The following is a 26,129-nucleotide window of genomic DNA, read 5'->3' on the forward strand; positions in this document are numbered from 1 at the left end:
GGCAAAATTAAAACTCGACTTTCCATTTATACACCTTTGCCTGTCATGTCAGTATCATTTAACAGTCATTTGGAACATTTCCCCTGTACATGAGTGTGTTGTGCCATTAGTCACAGTGTTCTTCTCCTTTCCTAGTTCCCTGAAGACATAGTATATCTTGTAGAATACTGGATCAGGCTTGAGAAATGTACTTGAGCATGGTAATGGACAGCAACAGTAATCTCAGTAGTGTTTTTCTCTTCATCTTTTTTGCTTCCTCAGTAATTCTGGAATTCCCCATGTACTTTTGGATGAATTTTTTGTTTGCCTGTCTAAACATAATATATAGTTATTCCACAGATCTTGAGCTATTACATTATTATTTAAGAAACTGGCCAATACTGGAATGAATGAAATTTCCTAACTTTCAAGAAACAACTTTCACCTTGAGTCATTGTTGTCCTCTGATCTAATCACTATGACTGGGGTAAGAGACTATCATTTTACACATACAGTTGTCTGGTGAGAGACTATCACTTACTCACTCTCTATATAAACACACAGAGAGTAAAATACAATCTCTACCTGGTGGAGTAAGGCAGACATCTTTATAGCATACCAGGACTTAATGAACACAGAGTAGTCATCTAGGGTTTTATATCAATTTTCACTATTTCTCAAGGGATAATTTTACTTCATGCTTCACTGATAAATGGGACCTTCTTCTCTCCCACAAATAAACTCTCTCCCATATGTTGCTATGAGATGGAAAAAGTTTTTCAATGAGGAACAAATCAGAGTAGCTTGAAAATTGAGCTTATGAATTGAACATTATTCTGATGTAAAAGCTGATAAAAATAGCACAAAAAGAAAATGCAGTAAAATGCCTCCAATGACTAGAAATGAAGGGAAGAGAATAAAAAATAAAACACTAATCTGAAATTTTAAATTTCTTCCTTCTCTTTTCAGGCTCAATGAGTGACTTAAGTATATAGATTTACAATTTCTATTATTTACTAAACAAAACTCCCACTTTTCCACAGATCTCTCCTCTAACAGACACAAGACACTATTCAAGCAATACTCCTTTACCACACTCTGCGCATCATCTATTTTTATTTTTGTACTAGATCACCTCATCAGCATACAACTGTGTTACTTCTATCTTAGAAAGCAAACAAATATACCAAAACAAAACAAAACAAAACAAAAAAACCCCAGATAAACCAAACAAGAAGTAATTTTAGCCCCACTTTTCCTTCCAGGTACCGTCCCATACCCAAATTCTTCAACAGTGTTTATAATAATCATTTCTGATTTTCTTCTCCCATTCCCTCTGAAACTCCCCATTCTGCTAACAACAATCTTAGTGCAGTTGCTAGTGCTCACCATATTGCCATCATTCATAATAAATTCTCAGTCCTCATCTTACTTGTCCATCAGCACCACTTAATAAAAGGAGTGTTCATTCATTCACTTGGCTTCCTTGACACTTCCCTGTCCTGGTCTTCTCTTATCCACTAATGCTCCTTCTCACCTTGTTTTGCTGCATGAATTCTGTCAACCCAGTCTCATTCATAAAGTGTCACTGGCGCATTCCTCAGCCCTCAACTCAGCTCTGTCTACTCCTTTGGTGATTTTATCCTGTTTCATGCCTTTAAATATCTTCTCTATGATTATAATACCCATATGTGTTTCTATCTAGAACCTCTCCTAACATATAAGACTCAGATATGCAAATCATTTGCAAGTCTCTACTTAGATATCTAATAGGAAACTGAAATATAACTTGTCCCAAACCAATCTTCTGATTTCTGCTCTTTCCAAACAATCTTAAACCATCTACATTTAAACCATTTACATTTAAGATGATTATTGATAGATGCATATGTAATGTCATTTATTCTTAAACTGTTTTCCTCTGGATTTTTCCCTCTCTTTTTTTTTTCTTCTTCTTCTTAAAACAAGCCTTTTAACTTGTTTGCAGTACTGGTTTGGTGTTAACAAACTCCTTTAATTTTTTTTCTTGTCTGGGAAGAGCCTTAATTGTCCTTCAATTTTAAGTGATAGTCTTGCACTGTAAAGTAGCTTTGGTTGTAGGTCCTTGCTTTTCATCACCTTGAATATCTCACACCACTCCCTTCAGGACTGAAATGTTTCTGTTGAGTAATCAGATGCCAGTTTAATTGGTGCTCCCTGTAGGTAACTACCTCCTTTTCTCTTGTGACTTTTAGGATTCTGTCCTTGTCTTAAAGCCTTTTCATTTTAACTAAGATGTGTCTCAGTGGAGGCCTCTTTGTGCCCAACCTATTTAGAACTCTCGAGCTTCCTAGACTTGCATATTTTCTTCCTTCATCAGATTAGGGAAGTTTTCATCATTATTGCCTCAAATAGGTTCTCTCCGTTGCTCACTCTCTTCTCCTTCTTGTATTCCCATGATACAGATTTTTTTATGTTGTCCAAAATATTTCTTAAGCTCTTCATGTTGTCCAAAATATTTCTTAAGCTCTCCTCATTTTTTCAAACTTGATTTTCCTTTTGTTGCTCTGCCTGTTTTTATTTTTCATTTTCTACCTTGTTTTCTAGAACACTGATTCAATCATATTCTTCATCCAACCTACTGTTTATTTCCTCCAGTGTATTATGTATTTCAGATATTGCATTCTTCATTTCTGACTGGCCCTTTTTTATAGTTTCTATGTCTTTTTTCATGCTATTGAGTATTCTTATAATCATTATTCTAAACACTGTATCTGATAAATTGTTTGACTATATTTTGTGTAGTTCTTTTGAAGAATTCTCTTGTTTCGTTTGGGGTGTTTTTCTTTGTCTTCCCATTTTGGCTGCTGTTTTGTATTTTTCACCTAAGATGTTACACTAAACACTCATTAAACTGAGTAGCTGTTAATATAATCATATTGTAATCAGCAGCCTGGCTTAAGCACCACAGGATGGGGCAGAGTAATTCCTGTGGGTGGGAGTATTGCTTCCCCTCAGGCTGATGCCACTCAGAGAAGAGGCTCTACCTGTGAACAATGACCCCTGCAGTATGGAGAATGACTCAACTCAGGGATCCTAGTCGCTATTCCTTCTGTTCTCTTCCCAGAGCCACCAAGCCTAGACTTTCCTCAAGTGTCTCTAGTCCAATTTGCTCTCCCTTTGCTGGAGACTAGGGTAAGTTGCTGTAAGTGAAATTTTGTGTTTTGGCCCTTAAAAAGGCTCTCTGGGTCTTCAGCTATCTCTCCTTGGCATGTAGAATCCCTGCTGCTTTCCACAGCTGGATGTTATCTGGGTTCCTTTCCAGCTCTGGTGTTGTAAGCTGGGGAGCCCAACTTGGGGTTTGGACCCCATTCTTCTCAAGGGTAACCACTGGGCCACTGAAATATTCCTCTGGAACTTCAGCTGCCACCTATGGGAGCCCAGCCAGCCCTTTCATGACTCCTCTGCTTTCCCTACCAGTCACATTGTGGTGAAATAGTTTCTTCTGTCTGTTCATGGTTATAAGGTTTCTCTCCAGCTAGTGTTTATTTGGTTATTCTGGATGATTTCTCTATAATTTAGTTATAATTCCAGATTGGTCCTGGAAGGACATTACTGTAGCTTCCACTTACTCCTCCACTATCTTGGATCCTCCATATCAATTTTAAATGATGCATAATATATTTTGCTTATTAATTGTATCTTTCCTACTATAGTATATTAATTCCATGAGGACAACTATTTTTATAGATTTTGCCCCCTGCGGTGTTCCCAGCACTCAGAGTAGCTGGCACATGGCAAGTCTAAAAATATTTTCTGTATGATGAAAAGTATATTGATTATATCTGCTCTGTATGGAAACCCTGGGCAGTCTGATAATTCTCTCCTGGGTTCCCTTTTATACCATTAGTCACTGCCAGAAACTTAGAGTAAGATCCCACCACTCCTGAGTCAATGAGTGAAATAAGACATTTGTTCCTTAACCTTCCTCTGCTACCCCTTCAGTACCTCCACAATTACCACCGATGTGAAACACAAATGAACAGGTTTTATGGTTATTTTAGAAGGAAATTGGAGGACAAGTTAAAATATATTAATGTATTTACTAACTTGTTCAACTGCTATTAATTATTGGGAATTTCTTTAAGTCTGAAATGTATCTCTACTATGTATTTGATCCTGTGTATACAAGGTAATATCTCTATGCAAAACTATGTTTATTAAGCAACCCTTCACATCACCACAGCCCCTTAAAATAACTTCATGATTTAAAACCCTCCCCCACCCCCGCCACTTTCCCAAAAGCCCCATTAAAAACCCCAAATATCTTTAAGTCCAAAGTAATATCCCCCCAAGTAGCCACAGCAATTTTGAAAGGCCAGTGCAGGTAGAATCTTGCCATATATGTCTTTTCACTGAAGGAGGACAGCAGAGTTAACGTGGAGCAGGTGAATTCCTTCTGGTTCAAGGTCCTTCATGATATTTTTACCTCTGTAAGGTTTAAGCAACAGATATGTTCCATATTGAAACTATTAAATTTGATATATATACATCTACAAAAGGAAAAATTATTTTCCAGGAGGACTGCAATGTAAAATGATTATTTCCTCAATCAACAAGTTTCTTTGTTTCTTCCCAATATCACAAAATTAGCATGTGCACTTAGTATAATGTCTGTAATTATTCAAACAGGCCATTATCTTAAAAAACTTTTCACAATAATACAAAAATATATTTGGAAGAATTCACAAGTGGATGAAGCAAAAATGAGTATTATTTCTAAAAAGAGAGAAAGGAATTGTTTTTAAAACATACTTCAGAAAGACAATGGTTGAAAAAGTATAGTATTAGTATTCAAAAGAACATATTATGCTTTGATTCACAATTACTATCCCAGAAAGGTCACAATATGTAGCAAAATCTAGTATAACAAATATGGAATTTTAAAAACATGAACATCATATACAATAAATGGCCCTGCAAAATCATTAGTTACCTATTGAAAGAAAATTAGATTGTAAATCCATGCTTACTACAATTTCCAGATATAAAGATATAAAAAGGAAGAAGAAATTTGTAAAAAGAAAGAACAGTGTCTTAAAAAGAAGACATTGATCCAAAATATTGGTGGAAATAACTTCTAAACAGGACACAAAAGGCAGAAAAAATTACCATTTGAAGTATAGTATCATAATTAGAAATATATTTTAGATAGCTAAATAATGTTTTATATGATATTAATGAGCAAATATATATTTCTAAATATGACTGATTTGTTTTTGTATACAAACAAAAAGTTCTGAGGTTGGAGAGCTATTTCTAAGAGTTTTATTCTCATGGGTCTTCTGCTTTAGTTTATTCTGCCATCAGCCTTAAGTTAAAGAGGTGCAGTACAAATCTTGGCAGCATCAGGTTCTCTGTCCAGTGTTCGTGAGGTGCCATCTGGCACAGGAATCTTAATTGCAAACTGAGTTTAATGACCATCCTGGTTGACACCTATTGTGCATTTATCTTTGCTACTGTTGCATCATCCATGTGCCATTCTAAGCAGAAGAATAACAGTCACAAATCTAAACAGAGCTTTAGGTTGTTTTCAATTCCAAAGGCCTTTTAAAAATGTGATATTTAGCAGGAAAAATAGACTGGCTAACAAAGGTGGAACATGTCCTCGTACCTAATGAACTAGTGTCAGTAAAAAGCAAAGGTCTGATACAGAGAGCCACATTCTTGTTCTGAGCTGCCCTGCTGCAGGACATTTTTTGAGTGAAAGCTCAGAACAATTTATTTGCTCATAATCCAAATCAAGAAATTAGCATTGCTTTGGACTTCAAATAAAATAAAGACATACTATCTCATATGAGGAAATACCTAACATGAATTTCTTTTTTTTTAAAGATTTTATTTATTTATTTTTTAGAGAGGGAAGGGAGGGAGAAAGAGAGAGAGAGAAATATCAATGTGCAGTTGCTGGGGGTCATGGCCTGCAACCCAGGCATGTACCCTGCTGGGAATTGAACCTGCAACACTTTAGTTCACAGCCCATGCTCAATCCACTGAGCTACACCAGCCAGGGCTGAATTTCTTATATAAACTAAGACTTACACAAGATGGGACAAAAATAGATTTATAGTTGTTTGTACAAAAAATAGAGTTTATTTTTGTATTATTATTTATTAATTATATTATTTTCCATATAAATGTAAATCTACTTTTTCCTACCCTGTATATGAGCCAAAAAGAAAAAGAAAACCAAAGGAAGATGAAATTAGAGTGAGCAATTTATATAGCAGAACTGCATAGTGAGATGGTAAGAAACATGGAAGTTCTATTTGGATGTTAATTATCACTAAAATAACTACCCATGATGCTATATTTATGGTCCAGGTATATCTGGGATTTTTTTGTCTCCTAATTATTTCATTTGTTTTTTTATTGTTCAATTACAGTTATTCTCACTTCCCCCCGTTACTCTCCTCTCCCTGCTCTTTCCACCCCCACCTACCACATTCAACCTTACCCCACCCCTCCTTGTCTTTGTCCATGGGTCCTTTATACATGTTTCTTGACAACCCTTCCCTTTCTTTTCTCCATTATCCCCTTCTCCTCCCTCCCCTCTGGTTAGTGTCAGTTTGTTCTTTATTTCAATGTCTCTGGTTCTGCTTTGCTCACTTGTTTGTTCTGTTGATTAGGTTCTACTTATAGGTGAGATCATATGGTATTTGTCTTTCACTGCCTGGCTTATTTCACTTAGCACAATGCTCTCCCAGGCACATCAGAGATCTTATAGAATGACCCATTTCAACATAAACTCAAAAATTTCATTAGAAGGAAATCATGAAAGCCTCTTTGAAAACCATGTCAGAAGGAATATTTTATGGTTTGTGGTACTTCATTTCTATGGAAAAAAGTCAATTTTGTTTCTGTATTTAATGAACTAACCCAACTCTATCAATAAATTATCTTTGTGGAATTTTTCTCTCTGCTAAAATGATCAGTAAGTAAAAAAGAGGAATATGACTCTTAATCTATATTTTCTATCTATATATTCTACCACCAAATTATACTTAAATATTTATAGACATAGTATCAAAATAGTACATAAAAATTTTTGTAAAAAACTACATTTCTGGTGTGATTGCATCCTGTGTATCTGTTCTTTTATTATCCTATTTTTTTAATTGATGTTCAAGTACAGTTGTTTACATTTTCTCTCCACCATGGCCACCAACCCCATCCTTGATCCTACCCCTTTTGACTTTGTCCATGTGTCCTTTATATATGTTCCTTGATGATCCTTCCCCTGTTTTACCCCACTGTCCCTCTCCCCTCTGATTACTGTCAATTTGTTCTTTATTTCAATGTTTCTAGTTATACTTTGCTTGCTTGTGTTTTGTTGATTAGGTTCCACTTATAGGTGAGATTATATGTTATTTGTCCCTCACTGTCTGGCTAATTTCCTTAATGTAATGCTCCCCAGATCCATCCAGGCTGTTGTGAAGGGTAGGAGCTCCCTTTTTTCTTTCTGCTGTGTAGTATTCCATTGTGTAAATGTACTATAGTTTTTTGATCCACTCATTTACTGATGGGCACTTATGTTGCTTCCAACACTTGGCAATTGTAAATTTTGTGCTGCTATGAACATTGGGATGCATAGGTTCTTTTGAATTGGTGTTTCAGGATTTTTAAGGTATAATCCCAGCATCTTGTGTGTCTGTTCTGCAGAACTGAAGTCATTTATCTCCACCCATCTTCTCTCGCACCTGAGTGGGTGCCACCACCCAAAGGGAGATTCAACGAACATGGACATGAGCCCTCTGAGGCACCAGAATTTTCTCTATGGTTGTGAACCAAAAGCTAACAAAGATTATGAATTTAAGGTGGATAATGATGAAAATGAACAATAATTTTCTTATGAGTGGTCATTTTAGGGTCTGGTGCAAAGGATGAATTATACATTGTTAAAGCAGAGGGAATGAATTATGAAGGCAGTCCAATTAAGGTAACTCTGACAACTTTGAAAATGTACACCCAATAGTTTCCCTTGATGGCTTTTAAATAACACTACCTGTGGCCTTACAGTTGAATTGTGGTACAGGGCCTTTGCATATTAGTGGACAGCACTTAGTAGCTATAGGGGAAGATGAATGGGAAAAGCATGTGAAACTCCTGAGTATATCTGGAAAGTGTTCTGCTCCTGGAAGTGGTAGCAAGTTTCCACAATAAAAACGAAAACATGCAGTTTGATGAAGATAGTAAGAACTGTGATGATGATGATGGTAATGATGATGATGATTTTGGGGATGAGTGAGATGAATAAAAAGCTCCAGTAAAGAAATCTGCTTAAGATACTGTAGCCAAAAATGCACAAAAATCAAACCAGAATGGAAAAGACTCAAAACCACCAAACCAAGATAAAAAAGCCAAGAATCCTTCAAAACACAGAAAAAAATTCTAAAATACTGAAAGGACCTAGTTCTGTAAAAGACATTAGAACAAAACTTCAAGCATGAAATGTTGGTTCACTTATCAAATTGGAAGCCAACTCCATCAATTATGTGAAGCATTGCTTCTGGATGACTGACCATGAGACTATTCAAGACCTCTGGCAGCCGAAGTAGTCTCTTTAAGAAAATAGTTTAAATAGTTTGTTAAAATTTTTCATCTTTATTTCTGTAACAATTGATGTCCGGGTGCCCTTTTTAAAATACAGAGGGAGAACTTTCTGTGTCCCATAGATGTTGTTTAAGTTCCATTGCCAAGAATGTGTTGCCAAAATGCCTGTTTAGTTTTTTTAATCATTTTTTGTTGTTATTCTATTACAGTTGTCCCAGTTTCCACCACTTTGCCTTCCTCCACCCAGCCTAACCCCCTGCTACCACAGTCAATCCCCACATCATTGTCCATGTCCATAGGTCATTCATACATGTTCTTTGTCCAGTCCCTTCCCCTTCTTTCCACCACTATCCCCCTTCACTGCCATTCACTTTGAGTCTATGTTTACATGCCTATGGTTGTGTTTTGTTTATTAGTTTATTTTTTGTTCATTAGATTCCTCTTATAGGTGAGATCATATGGTATTTGTCTTTTACTGACTAGCTTATTTCACTTAGCATAATGCTGGGAATATACCCTAAGAATTCCAAATCACCAGTTCAAAAGAACTGATATACCCAATGTTCATAGCAGCACTATTTACAATAACCAAGTGGTGGAAGCAACCTAAGTGCCCATCAGTAAATGAGTGGATCAAAAAACTGTGGTATGTTTACACAATGGAATACTATATAGCAGAAAGAAAGAAGGAATGCCCATTCTGTTTTTAAAGATGGTAGTTCACGCTTTGCTTAGTTTTAAGTAATTATGGAATATTATAATAGAACATGGTAGTAGTAGTCATAAGACAAATAGAAATATTGGTGAAAAAATATACATGTGAAATAAATCCAGTATTTTAATAAAATAAAAAATGGACTCTGCATGAAATATGTGGTATTCTTTTACATATAAATGATATGATGGCCCATAATTCATTCTTTCAAGGAGGACTTTACATGTTGTGCCATGCATGTGCTCAGTGCTGGGCATGCTGAATTTGGGGGGAAAATGACATCAATTCTTGACTCAAGGAACGCATGGTTCCATAGATGTGTATTCTGAACAGTTTTTAACAACATGGACAAGATCAATGCATTGAATTGTCTGTCTTCTCTGGTATAATATTTTGACTAGTGTTATGGCCTTGTAAAATTGCTCACTGGCAAAACTATAGCTTTGGTCAAAAAATGGGACATGGCCAGAGAAGAGAGATATTCTGTGGTCAACAGAAAGAATTATGTTTAGGCTTATAAAGCATCCCAATGCTCAACTTCAACTACATTATGTTTATAACTTTCTGAAGACAGGTACAATAAAGAAAGGAAAAATAAGTTTTTATATCTTAAATTTTTATTTCTCTTTCAATTATATTTTTTCCATTTCTGTTTGTCTCCTTTATACCCTCTCCCACTTCCACCCACCCTCACCCCACCCCCTATAACCACCACACTGTCGTCCGTGTCCATGGGTCCTTTTTTCTTTTTGTACCCCATAGTACAGCACCCACTCTTAAGCTGTCAACCTGCTCACTCTCTGAGTCGGTTCCTATTTTGCTTGTTAGCTCATTTTGTTCATTAGATTCCACATATGGGTGAAATTATATGGTATTTGTATTACTCTGACTGGCTTATTTCATTTAGCATAATGTTCTATGGTAAGTAAAAATCTTGTATTGATGGAAGTGTCAAGTTGGATCTTCTTGAGGGAAATAGTATCTGAATCATAAAAATGTTTCTCTTGCCATCATTTAACTTAGAAGTAGTGTACGTTGGTAAAAAATTTTACAAGCAACAACAGTGTCTAGCCAACCTGGAAAATTACTGAGTGTTAAAATGGCTTGCATGAGACTAGATAGTAGTTTGGAGGTAGGCCTGGTTCTGTATGTCTTACAGGACCCCTTTTGTCCTGACCTTGTCCACTATTTTGTCCTTATGGAGGACAGATGTGTGATAGATCAGTCCATATGAAAACAATAATCTAAATGTTACTCATCATTTTCAGAAACACAGAGATTCTATACCTTGCAAAATCAACTTGTGTAAAGATACTTCAATTTACTATTTAACTCTTGAAAATTCCTGTACTCCTATTTCTATATTTTCCTAGTTTTATGTACCATTTCCATGTTTGTACACATATATGCATATGCATTTGTATATGTAAATCATGTTTAATTTTGTGTTGAATTCTAAGTGAATCATAAGGATTCTTAATTTTTTTGCCAATGGGTATAAAATGGAAGGTCATAAAACCTAGTTCTTTTAGGAAAATTATTATTAAAATATTATTAAATATCTTGAATATATTATAGGTTATTTTGCATTCATAATTAATACATTCTAAACACAAAATGCTTTTTAAAAATAGTGGCTGTTGTCTGTTCTCCTCTTCAATAACTGTATTTGTTTAGTTTAGGCCATAATAATGTAGAGTAACTATGCATCACTCTATACCAACAGCCTCCTAGTCTATAATATACCATGTTTCTACCCATGCCAAAATTTCACTATAGAACACCTAATGTGATCTTTCTACAACATAAAATCAATTACCACTTATCATTTTTTTAAAAAGCAAAAACAGGCCCCTGGCTGGCGTAGCTCAGTGGATTGAGCATGGGCTGCAAACCAAAGCATCGCAGGTTCGATTCCCAGCCAGGGCACATTCCTGGGTTGTAGGCCATGGCCCTCAGCAACCGCACATTGATGTTTCTCTCTCTCTCTCTCTCTCTCTCTCTCTCTCTCTCTCTCCCTCTCTCTTTCTCCCTCCCTTACCTCTCTAAAAATAAATAAATAAAATCTTAAAAAAAGTGAAAACATTAAAACCTTATTTTTAAACATTAACTAAGGAATATAATGTCTATATTTCTTAATAAGAGCCTTAACAAGCTAACTCCAGTCTCTCAATTTTTTTCTATTGTCTTTCAATAATGCCTCATATTCTAGCTACATTAAATGCCTCCATGCACTAAATACATTTTACTATAACATCTTATTTTTAATAAAGAAACAATTCATCTAATCTTTTATGCATGCTATCTACTTAGAATACTCTTTTCTACCACTCAGAGGCTGGGTAACTCCCTCTTGTTTTTCATGACCCAAGATTATTTCCCTCTGGTAGGCAAGCATCACTGTTTTCCTACCTTTGAAATCCCATAGCACTCCCCCTGCTTATTGTATAATAACTGTTAATTATATGTCTATATCCTTGTGAAGGAGGGAATGAGGTTCTACTACCAGATATATAACTCATGCTTTCATGAGTTTTATTTTATTATATTTTATTATATACAGCGATCCCTCACCTATCATGGGAGTTACATTCTAGAGACCCCCACGATAGGTGAAAATCCACAAAATAGTGGCATTATATTTATTCTGTTACTTACATATATTTTAAGGCTTTATAAACCCTTCCCACACTCCTATAAACTTTTCCTACTCTCTGATTAACATTTTCCACACTCTTATAAACACTTCATATGCTCTTAAACACTTTCTACAGTCTTAAACCTACATAATTTTAAAAACATATAAAATTCTATATGGCAACTCACCAGTGAAGTATTCAGTCATCCCTTGCTATACTGCGATATAACAAGGAACGACTGCACTTTATTTTTGAGGATACACACACACACACACACACACACACACGTGTGTGTGTGTGCCCATGTTTTATTTGGGCTTACACTGAGCTAAAAAAACAGACAAAATCTTGTATGTCTGGGGTTGGATCTCTGAAAAATCATTCATGGTGTCCATTAATTGAAAAAACAGAATGCGTTACAGAATTTAAACCCAAACTAAGAAGAAATCTAAGTAAAGCTTTGAGAAAAAGAGAAAAACATCTCATTCTTTTGATGGTGATTTTTGCATTATTGCTAGGAGATTGCTTCTGCCTAGAAATTTGTGTGGTGTTAATTTCCATATAGAGAGTGGACAGGAGTTAAGAAGTAAAAAGTAACAAGTATCTCAAATTCTTTGGAGCTAAAAGAGAACCAGTCTAGTTTGTAACTGAATTAATACGGGGCCCTCATGCTCTGAGAAAAAAATTAATTTTGGAAAATCATAAATGTACCTTTTTAAACAGCTTTTTGAGTTATAAATTATATACCCTAAATATTCACCCATTTTACATATGCACTTCAATGCTTTTAGTAACAGTATTGTACAATTATTACTACAGATTCAACTGAGAATGGTCCTATCCTATTTAATGAGATACTGAGTTGCTTTTTAGTCACAAATCCACAGCCATGAAGCCAAAACATGCTCAGAGGAGAAATTTTGACCTCCAGCTGCACTTAGAACCACAATGTTGTTCCCCCAAACACACACACACACACAGAACCAAAGTCAAGAATGTAACCCTGGAATTTGAAAACCAGTACTCTTTCAGAGGCAAAGGGTCCATTGCCAGGAAGATCCTATGCTGACTCCCATTTACCATAAATGAATGGCTAAATTCCAAGATCCTTCAATTAAAATTCACCCCACCAGCACTTCTGAATTCCCATTCCTCCAAACTCTTTAAACAGCTATTTCAGTGAATGAAATGGATTTGAAGCATTAGGAAATCCATCTTTTTGGTCAGTGCCTTCTCAATCAATGTTTTTCCTTATTTCAAACTCTGATTTTTTGTGATTTGGCCTTTTGAAGTATCAAACACATAAACTGGGGTTCAGTAATACAATCATTACCACTATCTAGTTTTAGGACATTAGCATCACCACAAAAATATTATATGTTTTCTGACTACTTGTGTCTAATCCCTGTTCATATCCCTAGTGCTAGACAGCCATTAATTTATTTTCTGTGTATAGATTTGCCTTTTTTGTACATTTCATGTAAGTGAAATAATAAAATAACCTTTTGCTATTGGCTTCTTTTACTTAGCATAATGTTTTTAAGCTTCATATTATAGCATGTATCAGTAGTTCACTCCTTTTTAATTGCTAAATTGTACCTCTTTGTCTGATATACCACACTTGTTTATCTTTTTACCAAATGGACATTCAAATTTTTTTACAACCTGGGGTTATTATAAATAATGCTGTTGTGAACATTCATGTACAAGTTCTTTGTACAAGTATTTGTACAGAACATGTATTTTCATTTTTTTCAAGTGGAGTCCTAGGAGTTGGAATCCTTGTCATACAGTAACTTTATTTTTAACTTTTTTTCAGTTCCTAAATTCTTAACTTGGTAAGTCTTTATTTAAAAATCTGATTGGCCAACTTAGTGTTTTCCACCAACATGAGGAGCAGAAACCTTCACACGCTTCACAATCTTTTGCTTAGGTGCTGCCTTTGTGGGAGCCTTAGCAGCAGCCATTGCTGTCTTTTTAGATGCTTGCTTAGCTTTTTTTGCATCCTTGGCAGCCCTGATAGCTTGTTCTTGTTGAGCTTTCCTAACTTCAGGTTTCTGATTCATCTTGGCCATTACATCAGCAAGAGATGCACCAGTGATGGCCCTCGGGAATTTGACTGCCCGGCGGGTTCTCTTCTTCTGAATTTCTTCCGACTGTCCCTTTTTGTGCTTTCTTCTGTAGAGGATGGTCCAGTTTATCTGTCGAGGATTCCTCTCGGAAAGGAACACTGACTCGCCTTTTGCATTAAGAAATTGGAAAACCTTCTTATCGGTCCTGGCGTAGCACCTCCCGTGTCCCGGGTAAATCTTGTACCCACTGAAACTGCACACCTCGACCTTCGTGGCTGCGGCGGCCGGGAAGAAGGAAAGATGGTGAAAAGCTATTAACTTTTTATGAAACATAAAATATTTTCCAAATGGAGTAATATCTTAAATTTTCACTGGCAGTTTATAAAAGTTACTGTTTCTCCCCATCCTCAATAGTGCTTATCTTATAAATTGTACCAGTTCTACAGAATGAAGTGGAAACACACTGTAGTTTTAATTTACATTTTCCTACTGACTAGTGTTTACCACTTTTTGGTGTGCTCATTAACAATTCTTATATTTTCTTTGGTAAAATTTATAATAGGATTTTTAATTTGTATCTTTTTTTTGCTGGTGGAAATGAGGCCGTTTCATGGAGTCTCAAGAAAAGCACTTCAGGGACCTGTGTATGGGAGGTTGTGGTATAATGGTAATGTTTATTGAAGCTGGAACAAACACAAAGGACTATTCTGGGTTCAGCTGCAGTGTCTCATCTCCATCTGTCCTACCATGGAAAAAATCCAGCTTTGTCTTCATAAAACTCAGAACAAAGGCCAAGGTTTAAAGGTTCTGTGCCATATTGAAGCTTAGTCCAGTTTAGTGCATATCACTACTCATCTGGCTAGTATAGTCTGTTCTCAGCTATATTCTGGTTGGTGCTGCTTTGCTGTACTCATGAAGCCCAGGACCCCAGGTAGCTGCTAGGGCTGCATGGTTGCTATGAAAAGAGAATGTGGGAGGGAACAAGGTGAGTGCATTTTACCAAATAAGAGAGAGAGGAAGAGAGAGGGAAAGGGGGCTGGGGGAGGGAGAGAGAGAGATTGATTCTTTATTAAGCTTGGGTTATATTACACCAGTGTTGGGAAAAACCAAGCACCCTTTCAAACTAGCCAATCAACTTCCTGATCTTTCATGACCTTCTGCTGGTTCCTCCCTCTAACTAATCAATTTTCTAGCTTCCAACGTTCTGTGTGATTTATCCAATCCAATCCTTTTCCTAGGCTAGACAAACAGGCCTTTACGGTCCATCTTAGTTCCTACTGACAATGCCTCATAGTAGAAGCACCTCCCCCTGTGCCATCTTCACTTCTATTGGGCATGCACCCAGCAGAAGAATTTCCTCATTATTGTTCTATTCCTCCAGCCCATAATCTGAGCAAATGGACCAGTTGTGCCCTAGAGATATTGGAAAGTTGATTCTTTCTTCCTTGTTGGGGAGGGAAGGTTGTTAATCCCCTTGGTGGGGAAATGAGGCAATCACCTGGGAAGTCTATGAATGCTGCAACTTCCTAGGAAAGCAGACCCACCATCCAATTCAGCTCCTCAGTTTATCATGCTTAATAATGTCTGATGCCCTTTCCTCTCTTTCTTTATTAATATGTAACTACCTAGGTTAACAGTTTTTCTTATAATTGAGGTGTTAGACTTCTTTATATATATCCTGGATAAAAGCATCTTACAAGATATGAGCTGGAAATGTTTCTTCCCACTCTGGGTCTTGTCTTTTCTTTTCTATTCTTTCCTTTTTTTGATGGTTTTTGTTGAACTATTTTAAGTGTTCATAATTTTCATAAAGTACAATTTATTATTTTTATGTTATAAAAGTTGCTAAAATATTTTTGCCCAACCCAGTGTCACAAACATTTTCTGGTATGTTTTCTTCTAAATGTTTTATAGTTTAAGCTCTTGCATTTAAACTACAATCCTTTATAGGTTAATTTTGTGTATAATGTGGTGTAAGAGTCTGTGGTATTAATAAATGTATTTGATTTTTGTCCTGATTCCTGACACAAAGCTCCCAAAGCTGTATGAATGTCCTGAGTCACAGGAGTGTCTTTTTTTTTTTTTTTTTAGTGTAAGAAACCACTTTTGAACACATACAAGTTTATGCTAATGAGATGACTGAGGGTGGGTCCCCTAGATAACCTTAGGATGGTGCTGGTCACCAGAACAACCAAGAGATTAGAAGGTTGGAACTTTTAGCCCTACTCAAGAGTTTCAAGGGCAGAGGAGAGGCTGGAGATTAAGCTCTATAAAAACTCTGGAACAATAAGATTCAATGATGTTCATGTTGGTAAACACATCCAAATGCTGGGAGGGTAATACACCCCAGTTTCATGGGATAGATAATTCTGAGTTTAAGGACCCTTCTGGACCTCAACCTATGTAACTCTTTATCAGATTTTCATCTTCATAATCCTCTAATTCATTCATATTATAGCATATAAAATACCCTATATTATGTTATAGTTTTTATTATCCTAAACTTGTAAGCATATGTAAATGCTTTTCTGAGCTTTGTGTGCCTTTCTAACAAAAGATGAAACCCAGGAGGAAATCCTGGGAAGCTCTGATTTTATAGCTCCTATTCCACCAAGCTACAAATTCTGCCATAGGAATATGTCTTTTGGACTAAACATGTGTGTGTTTTCCAAGTAGTCCTCCATTAATATTTTTAAAAGACTTTAAGAAATGCCAATTTGTGTCAGTTATACTAGGAAACAAATGAGGGAGTCTTTTGTACTATTTGAACCACAGTTATATTATGGAAGCATTTTGTGTACATCACAGTTATAGTACCTGCAGTTACAGAAATATGAGCAATCAAATGAAAGATAAAATTTAAGACACTGTATTGGAGCCATTGACCCGGAGCCTTTACCTATCCTGAGATTCTACTTTCTAAACCACAAGTTTTCAAATTAGGTTTTCCTAGAAGTGGTGAGAATCTATTGCAATTTCTTACTCAACTATTGATTTCTCAAGGAGCTCCATGGGCTTATATGGGGCTTAGTCATTTTATCATGGCCCTTTCTGTAGTGCCTGTCACATAGTAGCCTCTCAAGGAAAGATTGTTAAATAAATAACTGAATATGGCAAGAATTAATATCCAGTCTGAACATCTAATATATTCTTCATTGTATAAACACATTCTCAAGGGCTACTGAGGTAGGTAGTCAGAACATTACTGTATGAGAGGGCTATTATTTTTTAATTAATTTATTAAGTTCATCACTGTTTGATTTTCTGTATATCTAATTGTAGTTGTCAGGCTGTAATTTGTCCTTTTATCTTCTTATTAAGGTGCTGTGAACTTTCTTTTAACAGTAGAAATTTCGGCTCTGGCCAGTGTAGCTCAGTGGATTGAGCACAGGCCTACAAACCAAAGGGTCACTGGTCTGATTGCCAGTTAGAGCACATGCCTAGGTTGTATGCCAGGTGCCCAGTGTGGGGTACATAAGAGACAACCACACATTGATGTTTCTTTCCCTCTCTTTCTCCTTCATTTCCCCTCTCTCTAAAAATAAATAAATACAATATTTAAAGAAAAGAGTAGAAATTTCTAATTCACTATTATTTGGGAAACACTGCTATCTATCTTATGAGAAAAGTTAAAAGGCTCTCAGGGGGTCCAACCTGTGGCCTGCGGGCCACATGCATCCCAGAACGGATATGAATGCAACCCAACACAAAATTGTAAATTTACTTAAAACATTATGAGATTTTTTTGCGTGATTATGTGTCACAATGTATTAATGTGTGGCCCAAAACAAATTTCCTTCTTCCAGTGTGGCCCAGAGATGCCAAGAGGTTGGAAGTTGTATGATTTAATATTTCCTATATACATTTTTCTTACATCGTATAGTTGATAGTTGATGCTTGTCCACATCATACTGTTCATCAGATAGACTGAATTTTTCAATTTGTGTGTGTCATTGCTGATCCTTCTGAAACACATGTTATCATATGTCAGGTTACTTATTGAAGCAGGAAAGGGATCCATTGGAGAAAAGAATCCTAGAGCAATATTTGAGCAATCTCCTTAACGGAGTTTTTACATGTCTACAATTTTGTTTTTTTCTGCTGCTCTTGATAATTAAAAATGCTTATGACATATTAGCTGGTGCAACTTGAAATGTCATTTTCAACCTTCTGTAAATGATTATTTGGGGTTCTGAATAAGATATGAATTTCTTGGACAAAACAGTTAAACATTGTCCATCCATTTATGTACTGTTCATTTTATTTTATTGCAGAGAAGTCTGACTGGAACAGCTGTGCCCAGCTCTAGTCTCTAAAGGAACATTAGTTGCTACTCTGTGTGCTGTGTGCACCTGAAGAATTGAGAGGAGTATTTGAATTGGGAATGCCTTAAGTTATCAGATTCAAGTGAAGTATTAGATTATTGGTGAAAGAATCCAAATAGACTTGTTGGATTAGTTTTTTACTGATTCATTACAATGTAGAAAATATCCAACAGCATCAACACCAACAATAAAATACATGCTCCTGCTCTTAGATTTCAGAATCTATGCTATTGAAATGTTCTGAGTAGAGGTTGCACATTTCACACTCTGGCACCTTTTCACATCCTGGCACCTTTTTACCCCTTCAGCAACCAGAAAAGCATATTCAAAATATGTCAGCTGCTGGTCTATGTGAGTCTAACCCATTGTGAATATAATCCATTGTTGAGAAGACCTTGTCTTAGCCCCAATTATCCTTTGACTCAAAAAGTAGTTTCACTAATGCCCATCCATAAATGTTGGTAGATATTGACTTGTCCTGTGAACCACTTGACAGATACTTTTTTAAGGACAATGAAAAAGTCCTTAAAGTCATTCAAGCAAATGATGATGTAAATGGCATTTTTTAAGCTTGTGTTTCTCCAGAACAGTATTCTAAAGCACAATTGATTTTCAATATGCATGACTTTGCATATTGTTATTGCATATTTAATAACAAGGAATTGTTATTAAATATTTTAAAGTATCACACATATTTCAAGCTTTCTAAATCTTGCAATAGACCCTTATTCCTGTTTTCTCCATCTTATTTTTGTACTTATTTATTTCTTCCTAGAAAAATAAATAATTTTGTTTTTTATATCTTAATAGAACCATCACACCAACAAAGCAATAATTTTTAGTGATTTATAAATGTCTATAAAACTCATTCTTTGCAGTCATTGTTATAATGTATACTAGTCTTCTCACAGAATATATGAGAGGGATAAGAAACTATAAAATCTATGCCTAATAATGTCACGTTGTTATTAAAATATGTTTAGAATAGTAAATTAATAACAACATACTTTATGAAATTGAATCTGTATTTATTGACACAGAAGTCGAGATTCTTGGTAGTCTGAATTTAAATTCTTTATCATAAGCATAAGAAAGTATTGAAATTAAACTTTGAAATAACTGTGTTATGAGTGACAACTTACAGCACTATTGCTGCTATGGATATATTATAGGTTATTAAAATAGTTATTATGCTAGTAGGTGAATTTTCATTCCTGATGTTTTCATTATGGTAAGAGTGGTAAGCTTACAGTTTGCCCCTTGGGTATAGTAAAAGTCTTCCAAGTGAATAGAGAATCAATCATAGATTTCATATAAACTAGGAACATTTTAACCACTATAGAGAGAAGCAATACTTGAAACTGAAATTTTTTATCTCCCCACATCACTTAACCTATTTTTTTTAATTTTACCTCATGTTAATATTAATACATACCATTATTAATCCTGTTGATAGCATCCTAGCTTGTGGGGAAACTATTCTCTGAGTGCTGAAGAAAGGAATTATGGACTATGTCCATAATTCATTTCCTTTAAAGTCAAGTAGCATATTTCCATCACAGGAGTGATTAAAAACAAGATAAAGTTACCTGTAATTATTGAACTATTAATGCATACACAAACACAGTCTCATACATTCATGTATTCACTGTATTTATTGACCCTTAAGCAGCATAACACATTCATTCATTCATCCATTCATTCATTCCTGAAACGTACATTATATATATATTGGGTACAAGTGGTATTTTGGATGCTTGTAATCAAGTTGAATGTATGCCTCTTTCAGAAGTGACATTTTTACATCTGGGCACATGTGTGATGAAGCTATATATAGGTAAATACCATACAGATCCCATATGTGGGTAAATAGCACTTTCTTTTTAACCAAAGGGTATAAGTCTATGGAATAACATTATAGTATGGTTGTAACAGCATACAAAATTCTTCCAAGTCTGATTTCATGATAAGTAAATGATATGCAATTAAATATATAGGATGCAGACATAACATTTAATTAGGTAAAAATTCTAGTTTGAATGGGAATGCCTGTGCTATAGTTGGAAATAAGAGGGAGTGATAAACCTGGGTTTTTTAAAGCATGACACTACACCTGTCAAGGCTAAAACCTGAATCTGTCTTGATTGTGACCTTAGGAAATCACAATACTTTTGGGCTTCCATTTGTTAGTTTGCATTATGAGGATGATTATTATAACTAGCTATAAGACTATGTAAAAATTAAAGGAGATCATGAATATAAATCTCTTAGCATAGGGCCTGGCCTGAAGTAAAGTGTTATCAGAAAGTGTTATCACTTAACACACACATATTGAATCTTTGCATTTATTTTATTGTCACCTGAGTGTATGTTTTTATTGATTCTAGAGAGAGAGAGGAAGGGGGAGAGAGAGACAGAAATATTGATGTCACAGAGAAACACTGATCAGCTGCCTCCTACATGTACCCTGACCAGGAATCAAACCATCAACCTTTCAGTGCACGGGAAGTTGCTTCAACCAACTGAACCACCTGGCTAGGGCAAACCTTAACACATTTAAAGGATCAGGAAGTATGACAACCATGTAGCTGTGTTAAATAACTATATAGGTTATAGGTATGTGGGCAATAAGATCTAAAAGAACATTTCAGTAAAAGAAATAGTGTTCTATTTATAGATTTCAGGGTGACTCCCAAAGGAGATTCATCTATTTGCTTTTCAAATGTTATAATTATACTTCCAATTGAAAAAAAGTCTAAGGAGAATGATTAAAGTTAAGTCCTAGGATACAATGTGTTATTACATTTTGAAATGACATTTTAATTACTTGTTTTTAACTCTTGGGTTGACATATCTAAACCTATTGCAGTAAATAGGTTCTAGGCCGGGGATGTCAAACTCATTTTCACTGGGGGCCAAATCAGCCTCAAGGTTGCCTTCAAAGTGCCAAATGTAATTTTAGGACTGCATAAATGTAACTACTCCTTAACAGTTAAGCAAGAGCTCAGCGCTGCTGCTGGGTAGAAACAAGGTGCAGGGTTGGATAAAACAAGATAGAGGGTTGGATTCATCCCATGGGCCTTATGTTTGCCATCTGTGTTCTAGGCAGAAGTGTTTTTGAGAACGTTAGGAGTATGTATTTCCAACAATTGGAAAATGAACTATACCCACACACATTTCTTAAGATTTCATTCAAGTGTTGCCCGCACTCTGATGTTCTCTGTCTTTTAAGAATTTTATATTGTTTCATTTCTACTTTCTTAATATACTGTACAGTGTACATTCTCTTTCTTTTTTAGTACTAATAGTTTTTTTTTTCCTTCACCTGAGGACATGTCCATTCATGCTGGATGGAGGGGAAGGAAGGGAGAGAAAGAGAGAAAGAGACATTCATGTGAGAGAGAAACATTGACCTGTTGCCTTCTGTAAATACCCTGACTGGGCACCAAACCCACAGCCTGGACATGTGCCCTGACTGGAGATCAAACCTGACCCATGACCCTTAAGTTTATGGGACAACTCTTAACCAACTGAGACACACCAGCCAGAACAATGATAATAGTTATTTATTATCTATTTATTTCCCTGACCTTAAGACCACAGACCAATCAAGTCTTAATGGGCTATGCAGCTCCAAAGTTCTGTCCAGAAAGTATCCATCCATGAACTATGAAAAATAGAGACATTTATTGAAGAAAATACAAGATACAAGAAACATTATACATAGGACAATGATGCTTCAGTCTCCTTCAAAATAGGCACCTTGGGACTTCATATAGTTGGAATCTCTCCCAGCATCTCTTCCATTTTTCAAAACACTCTACAAAATCCTTTGTTGGAATCACCATCAGCTACCTCATTATATTTTCCTGAATCTCATCAACAGTGTGCTTAAATCTCTTTAAAAGGTAACTGCTTTTCACTTACTGCTTTTAAGATTCTCCTGTTGTCTTTAACCTTTGGCATTTTAATTATGATGTGTCTTGGTGTGAGCCTCTTTGCATCCTTCTTGTTTTGGACTCTCAGTGCTTCTTAGACTTGTATGTCTGTTTCTTTCATCAAATTAGGGAAATTTTCTGTCATTATTTTTTGATATAGGTTTCCAATTTCTTGCTCCCTATCTCCCCATTCTGGCACACCTTGATAGGAATGTTGGTATGCTTGAAGTTATCCCAGGGGCTCTTTACACTATTCTCTCGTGGCTTATTTATTTATTTTTGGATTCTTTTTTCTTCTTGATGTTTTGTTTGGGTGTTTTGTACTTACTTATATTTCAATCACCGCTTTGATTCTCATGCTATTATTGATTCCTTGTAAATTATTTTTATTTCAATTAGTGTATCCCTCATTTCTGAGTGGTTCTTTTTTATGCCATTGAGGTTCTCACTGAATTCATTGATTATCCTTATAACCAGTGTTTTGAACTCGGAATCTAGTAGATTGCATCTCTACATTTTGTTTAGTTCTTTTTCTGCAGTTTTGTTCTGTCTTTCATTTGTGCCATATTTCTTTGTCTCCTCATTTTTGCAGCCTCTCTGTGTTTGTTTCTATGTATTACATAGCTCCCTTGGTAAAGTGGCCTAATGTAGTAGGTATTCTGTAGGGTCCAGTGGCACAGCCTCCCCTATCACCCAACTGGGTTCTTGAGATGTACTGAGTGGGCTATGTTTACCCTCCTCTTGTGGTTGAGACTTGATAGCTTTTGGCACATCAATGTCAGGGATTTACCCAGGCCACTCAACTACAAGGATTAACCACCAACCTCCCATGGAGAATCAGATGTTCAGGACCCACATCACTGAGAATGATTTACTTCAACAGGGTCTGGTGCTTGCTGAGTCTGCCCGTTGACAGTGTCAGTTGTGGAGGTGGTGGGTAGTGGTGCTCTGATATGGTCTGAAGCTGTCCACTGGGTGTGCTGGCTGGCTCTGGGGCTTCCTAGCAGCTGTAGGTCAAGGTCAACCACCACTTATGTTCTGTCCAGAGCAACCCAGAATAAGCTACAAAGTGACCTGCAGAGGGCTATGTGTGCTTAAGTTTGCATGGTGACAATGATTACTAGAATCAGAGGGGTAAAAACATTGTAAGATACAAAATGCCAAATCACTATACTATAAATCTGAAACTAATATAACTATATAATAATGCATTCTTAAATTTAAAAATAGTACCTAAAGTCTTAATGGTTCTTGGTGAAGTATTAAAATCACTACAGAGTGTCTGCTCTTCTTGCTAATATAAGCCAGAAAATTGAGCCATATTCTAACCCATTGGTTTCCAAACTTGTCTGCAATCAGCTGAAATGCTTCAATAAAAGTAAACAAATAAATATGAATGTCTCAGTCTCACACTCAGAGATTATGACTTAATTGCTGTGGGATAGAGATCATGACTTAATTTGTCTGTTAGGGTGGAGCTAAGCTTTGAAATTTAAAATATTTCCAACACGATGCACATGTGCAAAAATTTTGGGAACTTCTGAGACAAGAAATCATTCTTGTTTTACAATGAAGTGTTCTTGTGTAGCAGAAACAATTTCTTAGTCATTAGTAAGTCTACTAATTCTATAATAAAACAAAATCAAAGCTCCATTTTTGTCTGTAAACAGAATTACCAGGTCAAGTCCAAAAAGCTCTTTAGTCATTGTCAATGTTTCATGAACTGGCTCAGTTAAAGAGTCCACATAACGGAACTCTATATTTGTAATGATAAGAATAGTTTACCAAGTATCTGTGTAATTTAAAAATTATAAGCAAATTTTTATGTTTTTCTTTTTTAATTAAATTTATTAGGGTGATAATAAAAAAATTAATATAAAACTTAGACAATCAGGGTTTGGCTATACTGCAGCTCAAAAGCCAATACTTAAAAGACAGAGCCTGATGCAAGGAAAGCAGGCTAGCATCTTGGGAAGGTAGTGGGCTCTCATCACAAAGACCATCTTAGTGTCTGAGGCAAGAGTCTCTATGAGCTGGGAAGAGGAAGACAGGACAAAGGAAATGGGAGGGGGCTGTGGGCTCTCACTGAGGTTGCTGTGTGCTAGTCAGACAGTCTGCTCCATAACCTTCTTGGAGCTGGTCAAGCAATGGTCTGCTTAGTCTGGTTTTCCTTGAAGTTGAGCAAATTTGGAACTGAAATGCCGAAAGGCTGGAGTCTGCTTCCTTTGAGGTTAGTTCCTTGAATCTTTTAAGCAAACTGGCTCTTTATCAGTAGCTACATGTGAATTTACAAGTCATCATTTACAGAAACAATGTTAAAAGAACGGTGAAGTGAGCTACAAAACCAGATCATATTCAAGTCTTTGTAAGACTGCTTAATTTTTACCCAGGTATTAGAGAATAGAATACTGCTTTCCCTAAAATGTTGTATCCTGAGAATGTAACATGGTGTAGAGTGAGGTTTAGAAAAAATGCCTCCAGGGCCTTAGCTTGGGGGGATGGAGAAGCTGAGGCAAGCCATTGGTAATTACTTTGCATTACTATGGCAACTTGGCTAGCTTCATAGTTATGTTAAAAATCTGTGCTGTCAGGGGGATGGGTGTGACTTTCAGTGGTGATATAGCCTGGGATTTGCTGCACCTGTAGGAGAGCTTGGAGGTGGTCTGCTCTGCATCACCAGGGCCATACCTGTCTAGACTAACAATGGCAGCATAGAAAGGCAGAAAATATGGGGAAAGGGAAGGTGTAACTCATTATAAAAGGAGATAGAAATGGGATCATGCTGGAAGCTCCAGGCCAGACTTTGGACTAGGCTGTCCAGCCATTTGCCCTCTTGGCCATGTGGGTTGAAAGGTATAGAAGGACCAGCGCCAGCCCGTTGTTGGGAGGTGCCACTCAGTTTTGGATTAAAAACTGGATAACATGGTTACAAGGCATGATGATGCTGGGGTTGCGGGACCTGTCCAGCCAAGCACAGATTAATGGGAGATGCCTGAGATGCTGAGCTGCGGACTTCTGTTTTGTGTTCTTTTTTCCCCCCGCTGAAAGGTGGTACTTTTGTCTGGCACAGTTCTGAAACTGGTCCAATTTGGCAAAAGGGAGGCAAGAATGTGTGTGTGCGTTTGTGGGTATTTTAAAAGGAGTAGGACTTAGCAGCAGAATTCTGTCATTATTCTAAATCTGTATAACGTTTAAATAAACAAATTCCTTCCTTTTTACCAAACTTTGGCTTTGGGAGTCTTAGTGTCAGGCAGTCAGGCCTCCACATGTTTCAGAATTGTAGACACTGGGATTCTGTAATAAGAAAGACAATCCTTTGTAAGGGAAGAAGCTCTAAACTTTAAAAAAAATATCACAACTGAGTCCCAACAACCAATGGCATACAATTATAATTATTTTTGGTGTAACAATGTGTACGATTTATTTAAAATGCTTTAATCGTAGACAGGGTGATATCACAAATAAATTAGTTTCAGGAATCCTACACCTAAAATTCATAGTTCAAGGGTAGTTAGATACATTTTAAACTGAATCACACTCTTTGGAGAGAGCTATAAGCTTTATCAATTATTAACTTGATCAAAAAAAGTTTTGCTATTTTGTATAACTAATTAGTTTTCATTTGTAAAATCAGTGGCTTATAAACTAGTGATTGTTACACATAGATCCTCATTGATATAATTAATAATATTATAAATGTCTTCTGGAGAAAAGATTTCTAGAGACATACTTCCTGTCTGCATGCATATGCATACAAATCTAGCCAGCTTACACTATGTTCTGTACACAGACACATTGCTCTCCAGGCTTATTTCCAAACTGGTTCAGATGGGTCTTGGTCTCCTTTATATATGAGGGGAAGTAGAGTT

The 26,129-nt window shown here is 36.1% G+C and overlaps 1 protein-coding gene and 1 pseudogene across 1 annotated transcript; one reads left to right on the forward strand and one right to left on the reverse strand.

The window, feature by feature from the left end:
* The first annotated feature begins 6,945 nt into the window (after positions 1-6,945).
* LOC123824183 lies at positions 6,946-8,468 on the forward strand (annotated as a pseudogene).
* A 5,284-nt stretch (positions 8,469-13,752) lies between these two features.
* On the reverse strand, positions 13,753-14,330 carry LOC123824191 (60S ribosomal protein L24-like). The gene has a single exon (XM_045847320.1). It carries the CDS (start codon positions 14,328-14,330, stop codon positions 13,797-13,799), a length of 534 nt encoding a protein of 177 aa, XP_045703276.1. The 3' UTR covers positions 13,753-13,796.
* Between the last annotated feature and the right edge of the window lie 11,799 nt (positions 14,331-26,129).

The sequence above is a fragment of the Phyllostomus hastatus genome, unplaced genomic scaffold, assembly GCF_019186645.2.
Source record: "Phyllostomus hastatus isolate PE091 unplaced genomic scaffold, TTU_PhHast_1.1 phas_contig_118, whole genome shotgun sequence".
Classification (NCBI taxonomy): Eukaryota; Metazoa; Chordata; class Mammalia; order Chiroptera; family Phyllostomidae; genus Phyllostomus; species Phyllostomus hastatus.

What these genes read in the sequence shown, in the direction of transcription:
- LOC123824191 (XM_045847320.1), bottom strand. Translation starts at nt 14,330, where the DNA reads ATGTTTCATAAAAAGTTAATAGCTTTTCACCATCTTTCCTTCTTCCCG.